The 13,178-nt window shown below is 39.6% G+C and overlaps 1 protein-coding gene across 2 annotated transcripts; it reads left to right on the forward strand.

The window, feature by feature from the left end:
* The first annotated feature begins 6,913 nt into the window (after positions 1-6,913).
* spg21 (SPG21 abhydrolase domain containing, maspardin) lies at positions 6,914-12,110 on the forward strand. 2 transcript variants are annotated; one of them, XM_027276225.1, is made up of 5 exons: positions 6,914-8,509; positions 8,596-8,704; positions 11,014-11,121; positions 11,221-11,361; positions 11,556-11,695. In XM_027276225.1, the coding sequence occupies exons 1-5, from the start codon at positions 8,319-8,321 to the stop codon at positions 11,559-11,561; spliced, it is 555 nt and encodes a 184-aa protein (XP_027132026.1). In that variant the 5' UTR covers positions 6,914-8,318; the 3' UTR covers positions 11,562-11,695. The 2 variants fall into 2 exon arrangements, with proteins under 2 accessions (XP_027132026.1, XP_010752853.2); XM_010754551.3 differs by having other exon boundaries at positions 7,749-8,509; positions 11,582-12,110.
* The last annotated feature ends 1,068 nt before the right edge of the window (positions 12,111-13,178 follow it).

Raw genomic sequence — 13,178 nt, forward strand, 5'->3', positions numbered from 1 at the left:
CCAAGACAGAACAAGCACACATGCACGCGCGCACGCACGCACACCACACCACACACCACACACACACACACACACCTACGGCAACTCGTAACTATTGTCAACTATTGTTCTTCTGCGTGTTTCATGTGCATTATTATGTGACGAGTGCCTACGACACTCGTCAACTACTCACAGAGCTAGCAAGCTCTGGAGTAGTTGACGAGTGCCGTAGGGGTCTGAATACAGACCCCCGGCAACAGCCCACTCGTCACTCTCAAAATTTCTGCTGGAATTTTCTATTATTATTAGTGACGAGTGCCTACGACACTGTCAACTATTGTTCTTCTGGTGTTTCATGGCATTATTATTAGTGACGAGTGCCTACGACACTCGTCAACTACTCACAGAGCTAGCAGCTCTGGAGTAGTTGACGAGTGCCGTAGGCGCATCGTCAACTATTGTTCTTCTGGGCTGTTTGGCATTAATTATTATTATCATTTCCGCCCTTTTTCGAACATGAATCGGGCCCGCAGCGTGAGAGGACCCCCAACAATTATATATCAAAACGTGCGTCTTGATCCCGAATCGAGTGCTATTACTTTTCTAAGAGATTCGCGTGTTTTTCGCGAATTTATTCTGAAAAACTGGAAAAAATTCCCATAGGAATGACTGGGAGGCCTGAAAAAAAGTACATTTCAACAGACATTTTCAACAATGAACTGCTCTGGCATACTTTAACCGAGAGACTGCATTTGAACTTTAAAACGGAGGATGCTTCCCTTATCTTCAGGGATTCACGACACTCATCGACAGCTTTTACCGTTTTTAAACTATCAAGGCTCAAAGTTGAGCAGGTTTTTAGTCAAATTTTCTGGGTTATAATGGGTGTGTTTGGCGGAATGTTTGAGCTAGAGTGGATGACATCATCAGCTTGAGTGAGGAGCAGGGAGAAAATCAGTGAAAAAAAATAACGTATTCGACTACCGTGGCCTCAAATGCCCCACTACAGACATGATTATCCCCTCAAATGTAGAAATTGAGGTGATCGCAGGATAACACTGTTGAAGCTGTCTCTTTTATAGTTTTGGCTCCATACAGGCAACTGATCGAGTACTCCCATCTCAGCCCATTCACTCCCCATGTTAAAAAAGGAGGGAAATTTCTTAAGGAGGCAGAAGTAACTTTCTCTCTCTTGCTCCTAAGGGACGTTTTCTTCATTTATCGACACAAAATAACTATGTAAAACGATCAGGAAGGGCATGCGATGCCCCAGTTATGTCGGTTCAATGATTGGAAATACGGTTTGGCCATAGAGGCCCTCCTCTTCGAGGGCTGGTCTCAGCATTTTCCCTCTCTCTCTGTCAGGATTCTCAACTGGACAACGTTGCAGAGCCCAGTGGCCATTTTAGTGCAGTTATTGGCATCATTGGGAAACTTGTCTGTGTAAAATGGCCGACAGAGACAGCAGAGCAGCTAGCACATTACGCTGCTGTAAAGACATGCTAATGCTTAACTTAGTCTGTCGTCTCTCTCTCTCTCTCCTCTCTCTCCTCTCCTCTCTCATCACCACTCACTACACACACTACACACAACACACACACACAACACACACACACACACAGTCTCTGCTCTCCTCTCTTCTCTCTTCTCTCTCTCTCACACACACAACACACACAACACACAACACACCACCAGTCTCTCTCCTCTCTCTCTCTCTCTCTCTCTCTCTCTCTCTCTCTCTCACACACCCACACAACACAGTGCTCTCGTGTCTCTCGCTGACTCGGACCCTCTGCTCGTCTCTCCTCGAGCCGTACTCCCAACACACACACACAAACACGCGCTCCGATTCATACGTGTACCGTAAGTTAATGCTAGCCTTCATGCATTATCCATACTGTATGTTTATGTTTTATTTATCAAAGGCAGTTAGCATATACGTCAAGCTGTAAAGGTAAAGGCTTGTCTCTTTTGTTTTCCTCTCCACCAACACCACACCATCCTCTCTTCCCTCTTCTCTCTTCTACACCCACCACCCAACACGCCCCCCACCCACAGTTTCTCTTTTACACACACCCACAACACACAACGTCCCTCTTTCCTCCCTCATCAAACACCACCAAAACAAAACACAGCGCACGGCTGCGTTCCTGCCGGGCTCCTAAGGTTGAGCACCTGTGTTTATTTCTTACTCTATCAACTGAAAATGCAGAATGCTGCCGGCCTATCGACCAATGTTTGAGAGTTTCTGTAAAGAGAGATTTTTTTCCTACAAATAAAAAGATAATTTATTGGTCATATTTGTTCTGTAGCTTATTTGATTTTAAATAAATCGGAAAAAATCGTATCTTGAACAAAAAATCGTGCCTCGAATCGGTCGTGAGTTGAGTTATCGTTACAATCCCATGTAGCCACTAAGAATTTTTAAAAAACTACTGAGGATCTTGTTAACATGTATGTTAACCTGCTAAAGCATATTAGTATTTAAGCACTAGGAATTAAATAACCTGTTAATGTTAACATGCTAATGTAAGTCTAGCACGGTCAGTGCTGCCCAGAATTTTTGTCACTCAGAATTACATGCTAAGTTAAATGGTAATATTAATTGTTCAGCGCGCCAAGACAGCCGAGCAGCTAGCGCGTTAGCACTAGCTGTAAAGACTGCTAACTGTTAACATTAGCGGGGGCGCCAAAGCTAAAATGACTGCAAAGGTAATTGCTAGCGGTCACAAACACTTAGATGCCAAACTAAATCATGCTATTTATATGCTACTACAGAGTTTAGTAGAGATTATACATTGTCATTCTAACATGTTAATGTTAATTGTTAAGCCGGTGCTAGCAATGAGGCTTAGCCAGGAAGAATTACAATACATGATCATTGCTAACATGTTAATGTTAACATGTCTAAGTGTAATTTACATTAAGCCACTGGAATTAAGTTACATGGATATGTACATTTATTGGTTAACATGTCTATAATTAATTGCCGCTAAATACAGACATGCTACATGTTTAATGCTAATGTATTGGCATTGCCACTAAGCTTAAATCATGATCATTGTTAACTGTTGATGTTACACTGCTAAGCCTTATTACATTAAGGCCCTAAGAATAAATACATGATCATTGCTAACATGTTAATGTTAACCTGTAGAGTTATTACATTAGCCACTAAGAATAAATAACAGGATCATTGCTAACAGGTTAATGTAACATGCTAAAGTTAATTAACATTAGGCTAGACATTACATCACTAGAACATGCTAATGTTTGCAACAGCTAAATGTAATGCTAGCACGTTAGTTTGCTAGCCACTGCATTTTCAGTCACTAAGAATACATGCTAAGTTAACATCTAATGTGCCTAGCATTAGTTAATTTAGTCTAAGTACATCTAATGTATGCATGTTAAGGCTCACGTCCGGAGCCATAGTTTTTAGTCCTAAGAAACATGCTAATGTTAATATGGTAATATTAAGTGTTAGTGCGCCAAAGGCACTCAGAGCAGCTAGCCGTTAGCACTAGTGTAAAGACATGCTAACTGTTAACATTAGCCAGCCAAAGCTAAAAGTACTGCAAATGTAATGGCTAGCGCGTCAACACTAGCAATTAGGCATTAGCCCTAGAAGAGTTATTACATGACAACTGCGAACATGCTAAGCTACTGTGCTAGCACGTCAGCGCTAAGCAAGTACCTCAGCCACGAATAACCAAATAAAACATGTTGCCCAACTACTTGCTAATATGCTAAATCCTAACATGCTAATGTATAATTAGCACTAGCCACAAATTAAATACAATGCTAATTCTAAACCATGTTAATGTTAACTTGTTTAGCCCCCACCTTCCTCTGCGCTCCAGCCTGAGTAGCCACGGCAGACCTTATACGATCTTTACATGCTCATGTTACAACATGTAATGTTATTAACCATTACGCCACCTGAACCTAAGTCACCTGATTCAATTGTAAACAGTTCTAGCTACACCTGCTAATGTTAATTAGCATTTGCCACTACGACTTAAATACATAATCCTTGCTAACATGTTATTGTTAACATGCTAATGTTTAATTAGCATAAGCCACTTAGAATTAAATACCCCATCATTGCTAAACAAGTTATTGTTAACATGCTAATGTTAATTAGCATTAGCCACTAAGAATTAAATCATGATCATTGTTAACATGTTAAATGTTAACCTGCTAAAGCTAATTAGCATTAGCCACTAAGAATCGCAATACATGATCATTTGCTACAACATGTTAATGTTAACCTGCCTACAGTTAATTCACATAGCCACTAGAATTAAATACATGACTCATTGTAACATGTAACTGGTACATCTATAAAGCTACTAGTTATTAGGCCCTGGAATTAAACTGTCATGTCTAAAACATTGCTAATGTTCATCATAGTGCTAGCACGTCCAGTGCCTAGCCCATTAATTTTTTAGTCACTAAGAATGCTAATGTGTTATATGGTAATATTAATTGTTAGCTTGCCGCCAAAGTACAGCAGACCGTAGCGCGTTACGCCACTAGCTGATAAAGACATGCTACTGTTAAACATTACGGGCCAAAGCTAAATTCTGCAAATCGGTAATTGCCTTAGCGTCGTCAACACTAGCATTAGCATTAGCCACGAATAACCAATTTCTACTTCCCTAATATTTAATGTCTAAATTATTTTAGATCTAGCACTAGCACAAATAAAATATTAAATACATATGCTAATTCTAACATGTTAATGTTAAATTGTTAGCCGTCTCGTAGCATGAGCATTAGCCAGAAAATTAAGACATGATCATTGCTAACATGTTTATTAACATGCTAATGTTAATTAACATTAGCCACTAGGAATTAATTACATGTGTCATTGCCTAACATGTTATTGTTAACATGCTAATGTTAATTAGCATTAGCCACTTAAGAATTAAATACATGATCATTGTTCACATGTTAATGTTAACCGCTAAAGCTAATTGCATTAGCCATAAGAATGAAATACATGATCATTGCTAACATGTTAATGTTAACTGCTAAAGTTTAATTAACCTTACACTAAGAATTAATACATGATCCTTGCTAACATTTGCTAATGCTAAGTCACATTGCAGCACTGTCTTCATTGCTAGCACGTTTAGTGGCTAAGGCCACTTTTTTTTTTCATTTTCTCACTAAGAATACATGCTACAACATGTTAAGTGCTAGCACGTAGTGCTAGCCATAGATTTTTGTCACTAAGAATACGCTGCTAATGTTAATATGGTAATAATTAATGTTAGTGCGCCAAAGAGACAGCAGACACTAGCGCCGTTAGCACTAGCTGTATAAGACATGCTAAAACTGTTAACATTAGCAGCCAAAGCTTAAAATTACTGCAAATGGTTAATTGTAGCGCGTCAACACTAGCCAATTAGCATTAGCCACTAAGAATTTATTACATGACAACTGCTAACATTGCTAAGCTACTTGCTAGCACGTCAGCGCTAGCAATACCCTTAGCCACGAATAACCAAATACATGCTACTTGCCTAATTGCTCATGCTAACATGCTAATGTTAATTAGCACTAGCCACAAATAATTAAATACATGCTAATTTACCATGTTAATGTTAATTGTTAGCCATCTGCGCTAGCAATGAGCCATAGCCACGAAGAATTAAATACATGCATCCTTGCTAAAATTTTAATGTTAACTTAACATTAGCCACTAGGAATAGTACATGCTCATGTTAACATGCTAAAGCTAAACCTGCTAATGATAATTGCTAGCGCGTTGTCTGTCTAAAATGACAGACAATGACAGCAAGAGCAGCTGCGGTTAAGTTTCGCATTAGCCATTAAGTATATAATATAAATGCTAATGTTAACATGCTAATGGTAACATGTGCTAATGCTAACTGGTAATTGTTACCTGCTAATGCTTATTGATTACTATTAACCACTAAGAATTAAATACATGCTCATTGATAAAAATGCTAATGCTAGCATGCTAATGTTTAACTGCTAGCACGTTATGCTAGCCACTCATTTTCCGTCGTAAGAAATACATGTTACTTGCTAGCACGTCCGAGACGCAAGCCGCCTCATTAGCGTTAGCTGTAAAGACATGCTAACTGGTAACATTAGCCCATGCTAAAATGAATGCCAATGCTAACATATTAAATTAACATTAGCCACTAAAAATAAAGACATGGTAATTGTCAACACGCTAATGTCACTTGCTTGCGCGTGGCAGCGTAGCTGCTCCTGTGTCTAATAAACATGTTAAAAATGACTATTTGTATGTATTTTGTGAATGTTATAAAACTATTTGTTGTTTGAAATGTGTTATTATATTCATAAAAATATTGTGTTATTGTGATTTTAACTTATAAATGTTAAGTTAATGTGTGTGTGTGTGTGTGTGCGTCTGCCTGTCTGTCTGCCTGTGTGTGGTGTGTCTGTCTCTCTATCTATGTGTTTGTGTTTGTGAGAGACAAGGATAAAATGGCCGACATTAAAAATGTAGTCTTGATAGTCTGATATCATACAGAGACTTCAAAAAAATTAGTCAAAGGCATGTTTGAGGTTGCCAAGCAACCAGGGTGAGCTGCAGGTCAGAGTAATTAGTCACAGGTGCTGCATGCACTGTCTGTCCCCCTGAGATGCACAGTATATGTCTGAATGATCCCCCTCGAAGGTGGCCAAAAAAAAACCTATAAGGTATGCATCAAACCAAAATCTGAAATGACCAGAAGAATGCTCGTCTTTTTTTTTGGCAAAACCGTTTGCCGAAACTCTTAGAAAACACATAGCAATCGATTCCCGGCCGAGCCGGTCGTTTTGATACCCGTTTTGTGTATGTGCGACAAAAACTCTGGGAGGAGTAGCGTGACAAAAAAAGGGCGTAAGAATAATAATAATAAGAAATAGAATAAGCGCGGTGGATAACATATAGTGTGCGCTTTCAGGCACACTCAATAAGCGCGGTGGATAAAATATAGTGTGCACCTTGCATGCACACTCAGTAAGCGCGGTGGATAACATATAGTGTGCGCTTTCAGGCACAATCAATAATAAGAAGAAGCCCGAGAGGTTTTAAAGAGTGTATTCCTGTAGGCACACTCAATAATAAAGATGTAGGATAACATTAATGTGGGAGCCCTTTGGGCACCCACACCAATAATAATAAGCGCGGTGGATAACATATAGTGTGCGCTTTCAGGCACACTATATGTCACTATCTGTCAGATCAGCTGAGGCCTCTTGTTTGGTGGTGTAACCCAGCATATGAGGCTAAATGAAAAGACATTGAGCTATCTTTAACAGACATACATATACAGTCAGTACCGGACTGCCCGAGCAGAGTTAATGTTATGTTACATTACACTGTAATGTAATGTTCTCCAGCTTCAGTATGTTGCTTTCTTCATAAGAGTATGGTTGGAGGTTTTGAAGAGATTTCAGCTACACAGACCAGTAAGATTATTGAGCTGGCTGACTAATGATCCACAGCTCCTCCCAGCATCACAAGACTACGGGTACAGACAATGGGCTAAACAAGGTATTATTGCCTTCTGCTGAATGTTAACAAGTGGAAACGTTAATCATTTTGAGGACTTATGTCAGGCTCATGAGCTGGACCTGTAAGATTCACCTTTTAAAAAAAAATGAAACAAGGCCCTCAGACTGTGTTAAGCCCTCAAGTGTAACCCAGATACTTACTGATGCTTATAATTCAAAAAACACTAAAGGCATCATAGGCACATATACAAGGGCTTCACCTTAATGGAAAGAAGTGGGCTCAGAAATCCTGAACCTGAGATTTGACTTCTCATTTTTACCTTGATGTACCTTGGAAATACTCCTGAGAATATTAGTAGGAGTGACTCATATCTTATGTTATACAGATCAGAGACATGGAGAACAACAAGCTGGTTGCAAACATCATTCATCACATCATCATTAAGAGATTAGGAGAATATTAAACATCTGGTGGAGAGACAAAGTCAGAAGTGTAGATCTGTGGAAAAGAACAACCAGAATCCCATTGACTTAGAAATTCAAAAGTAAAAGTGGAATACTCTTCTCCAGAAAATCAATAAAATAGAAAATTGGTCACAAATATCACCTTACAAGTTCTGAAATAATTGTAATTTGGCCACTGTGTGAGCAGCAACATGGAGCCAGTGGAGGGACATAAACTGTTTTTGGATGGTTGGAGACCAGACATGCTGCTGCATCTGTCAGAGAGACAGCTGTAGTGTTTCTCTGAATATAATATACATACCGAGTTGCAGTCTTGGGAATAAGGACAGTATAGAAAAGGGTGATCAAATAACACAAGTACATTAATGACAGCCCTTACTAATGATGATCTATGTCATGTGAACCTTCAGGTCCATCTGTTCGGAGCATCTCTAGGTGGATTCTTGGCTCAGAAGTTTGCAGAATGCACACACAAATCTCCCAGAGTGCACTCCCTGATACTGTGTAATTCATTCAGTGACACCTCCATCTTTAATCAGACATGGACAGCAAACAGGTGATTTTAAATGATTCCAGCACAGATCTTCCTCTGAATGTTGATATTTATTGTTAATGTTTGGTTTCCATGTTCCTGCTTAACAGTTTCTGGTTAATGCCAGCTTTCATGCTGAAGAAGATTGTCCTGGGGAACTTTGCTAAAGGACCAGTGGACTCTAAAATGGCAGATGCAATCGACTTCATGGTTGACAGGGTAAGTAGATGTGTGTGTCACCACTGTGCAAAGGAATACCTCTTATTAGCACTTATCATATTAAATTAGATTTTCTTTGTAAGACATGGAGTTAAATATTAGAATGACAAATGGTAAATGAGGTATGTGTGATCAGAAGTACATTTCAGTGCTGCACGGGAATTTGATGATCACATTACAAAAGAGGAAATGGATTCATGGCTCCTTCTTTAATCTCCAGTAGAAGTTGAACAGCCCGTTTTTTGTAGTTTTGAGCACTAGATGAAATGTCCCTGGCTTATTTATTTTAATTCTATTTTCACCTTCATCATGCAACTTGGTGTGCATTGTGGTGTGCACAGGTACTATAAGAGGTCATAGCTTGTCACTCTGTAAAATGTAAATGGAACAGTGTTCACAGACAGTTTTTTGGAAGTTTCCCTCAGTCCATGCAGTGATGTCCACGACAGAATCCTTCTCTGGCTTTTTGATGCTGTGCTGTCTGAGGGCCTGAAGATCATGGTTATCCAATATTGGTTTTCAACCCTGTGCCTGAAGTGCACAAAGGTCAATGGTGAGGTATCTATATTATGTCTAAGAAGGCAACATTCAGTTCCTTAAACTCTGTTCACCACAGTGTTGAGATAGGCTGGCACCTACTGTTCTCAAGCAAAGGCAAACAACTACTACTGCCGAGGACCTCAAGGACCTCAAGACCCACACGTCAGCACAGTCTCAGATGTGTGATGGTATCTCCATCTATCCTTCTCTTCTAGGATTCACTGATTGCATTGGCTTGCTCCTGTGATTAGAGTGTAGCAATATCTGACCAGTCCCTGTGGTACTGTCCTTCCTGGCCTCCCTCAAATAAAGAGTCATTGGCATTTTAGTTTGAGTCTGCTGTCAGATTTTGTGAAATTTAAGAATGAGCAGATAACCTCCTCCTTTGATACACATGCCTCACCTGAAACCTCCAGCCTGATTGTTTAGGATGCTTCGAAACCAACTTTAGGAGACAAATGATTTCCTACTCCATGTATATGAAGTGGATGGCTCAGAATGAATTTCTACAATTATTCAGTCAAATAAAGAAAAAATAAATATGCTCAATTCAAGAAGCCAGTTGAGAAGAGTTTCTTTTATGTCCATGGTTACAAATCTAGTAAAATGTTAGCCAATGTTAGCAAAACAGGACATCACAAAAATTTAAATGGATGATGGAAACATCATTGGGTTAATTTATTGGGTTACTGTAAAAAAAGTAATGACACATTCAGGAATTTTTTTCTCTGACTTTACACTTCTGAATTCCTAAATGGTAAAATTAGATACCCACACGCTTATCCCAAGGCTATGAGCCTAAATCACAAGAGGAGATGGTTGCTTCATCAACATTTGAAAAATGAAATGGTTCATTTTCACAAACCTCTCTTCAGTTCTACATGTACTCTGCACCCTCATAGTACATTGTCTATACAGTATTTGTGCTGGTCTGTGTAGACTGGTATGTTTAATAAAGTGTGTCTGTGTCTCTGTGTCTGTGTCCAGGATGAGGTGGTTTGAGGTTGAGGTTTTAGCCAATCAAAGACAAATGCCCAGTGAGATTTTTAATCCCAGGTCCTGAACTATGATGTTAAATGCTGAACTGTAGTCAATAAGCAGCTCACAAAGCTCCCTTTCTTGTCCAGGGATAGGGTGGTGTGGAGGATTTGTGCTATAACATCTTCTGTTGATAGGGTGGGATGGTAAGCACACTGTAGTAGGTGCTGTGTTCTGGGCAGTGAGGAGCTGATGTCATCCTTGACCAGCCAGAGAAAGCACTTCATCACTACAGAGAGTGCCACAGGACAACAGTCATTCAGAAAGGCTAGATGTGTTTTCTTGGACACAGGAGATGCTTGTGGATATGACAGACTGAACCAGAGATGAGTTAAATAGCACACAGTTGCTCAGTAAAAGTTTAAAGATACACACTGATACCATCTGGTCCTCTTGCCTCCCTGGTGTTTCCACTAGAAAGCCCTCCTCACATTATGCTCAGAAAGAGTGATAGATGTGGAAGGTGCCCTCTCTTGTCCAGTAACAATTTATTCAGTTGTTTTGCTTGTTGGCTGCAGAGACTTCAAAGTAATACTCATAAAGTTCATAGAGGTTGTTTAGCTCACCTTAGAGATGTCAGCAAGGAAGACAAATGAGAAGCACCCTTTAACAGCTGACATGACATCAATCTCTTAGAAAGAAGCTTTTCTTTATTTTAGTGTACACATGTAATATCTTTGTCTTTGTGTATTTTCTTTGTGAATGTTAACCTCTGCCTCCATATGTTGCAGTTGGAGAGTCTGAACCAAAGTGAGTTAGCATCACGGCTAACACTCAACTGTCAGAACTCTTATGTGGAGCCACACAAAATAAAGGATGTTGCTGTGACCATTATAGATGTAAGTGTTAAACCATCTTTCAGTTATACCAGAATCATCCATTCATGTATGTATTTTTTTTACCATAACATCAGCCATTTTTCTGTGAATGGTGTGGAGGTGTTTGATCAGAGTGCTCTGTCACTGGAGGCGAAGGAAGAGATGTATAAACTGTATCCTAACGCAAGACGAGCTCATCTGAAAACAGGAGGAAACTTCCCATACTTGTGCAGGAGTGCTGAAGTCAACCTCTATATACAGGTACACCCATTTACCAACCAATGATGATGAAATAGACATGTTGATCCTCCAGGTAAATAATGAGATGCAATTTAAAGACAGAACAACGTCAACAGGGTGTCTTTGAGGCTGTACTGTTTAATGAGCATTACCCACTCATATTGTCATGGTTTGTGTCTGATCTGATCTGTTGTTTTAACTGATTTATCTTCAAGAATTAAAGACGCTGCTTGTTGTACAGATTCACTTACGTCAGTTTCATGGGACAAGATATGCTGCCATCAGTCCTGCCATGGTGAGTGCTGAGGAACTGGAGGTGCAGGACTGTCACCTGAACAGTAACCAGGACTCTGATAACCATTGAGACAATGTTTACCTGCAGACTGTCTCCTCTGAACATTTCCAACAGTTATTCTCACTCTTCTCCTGAACACATCATTTCACAGGACGTTCTTCAGATTTTCCATGGAGCTCAACAGCCAAAATTATTTTTGACAGATAAAGCAATATTTTGATAATGACCTATACATAAATGGTAATGGGTTACTTTGCTTTAAAAATATACAACGCCTTCTCCTTGCCTTATGTGGAATGAATAATTGTTGCACTCATGAACTGTTTGCCTCAAGCGTTGATTTCAATGTGTAATATAGTTGTTGTAGCCAGCAGTGAACTGGTTTCCTGTTAACAGAAAGACAGACACACTTCTAGAGAGGTGTATTTCTGAGTGTTTGTGTAATTCATTGAAATAAAGTTACATTTCTTCCTTTTTTTTGTTTGTTTGTAAAACAGTTTTGAATTTCACACCCCACATTTACACTGGGCATATCTAGCCATCCCTATAAAAGAATTTGGGGGTGCTGCTAGATAAAGAATGCAAATATACTGCAGCTTAACTGCATAGAATATTTAAAGGTAAGAAAGAGAAGCTGACGCTGGTTTCATTTTATATGTATGTATAAAAAGTCATAAAAGTGCACATGTATTTGTGAGTTTAAGGTAGTTGGTCAGATGGTAGGGAAAGATGATTATCTGTGCAATAAACAGACATAAACTGACAGTGCTCCTTCCTCCAGTTCACAGCTGTCTTTCTGCCATTTATGACAAATTTGCAGGTTAGGAACGTAGTCTCTGATGAATTATGAATTGAATTGAGGGTGGAGAATGCCTCTTTCAGCTCCCTTTCTCCCTCTTTAAAGTTGGTACCGCAATCTGATAGTAACTCATAAGGGCGTCCTCTACGGGCAATGAAACGGCGAAGGGACATGAGAAAGTATCAAGACTGGTGAGTATTTCTATGTGAGTACAGTGAGTGGTTAGGCATTTGAACAGTATCCCCCACCTTTTCTCTCATCTTCTCCCTATTTTGATGTTAAATGGACCGAAACAGTCAACACCCGTTGACCAGAAAGGAGGCTTCCATAATCAAATCAAATCAATTTTATTTGTATAGCCCAAAGTCACAAAATACATTTGCCTCAGAGGGCTTTACAATCTGTACAGGGAGTGACACCCTCTGTCCTTAGACCCTCGGTTCGAGTGAGGAAAAACTTGCCCACAAAAAACCTTTAACAGGGAAAAAATGTGGAAGAAACCTCAGGAAGAGCCACAGTCTAATCCTATGGCAGCATAACTAAGGGATGACCTGAGCCAGCCCTAACTATAGGCTTTATCAAAAAGGAAAGTCTTAAGTCTATTCTTAAAAGTGTTGACCGTGTCTGCCTCCCGAACCCAGAATGATAGTTTGTTCCACAGAAGAGGAGCCTGATAGCTGAAAGCTCTGGCTCCCAATCTACTTTTGGAGACTATAGGAACCACAAGGAACCCAGCATCCTGAG

This window comes from Larimichthys crocea, unplaced genomic scaffold, assembly GCF_000972845.2.
Source record: "Larimichthys crocea isolate SSNF unplaced genomic scaffold, L_crocea_2.0 scaffold326, whole genome shotgun sequence".
NCBI classification, from domain to species: Eukaryota; Metazoa; Chordata; class Actinopteri; family Sciaenidae; genus Larimichthys; species Larimichthys crocea.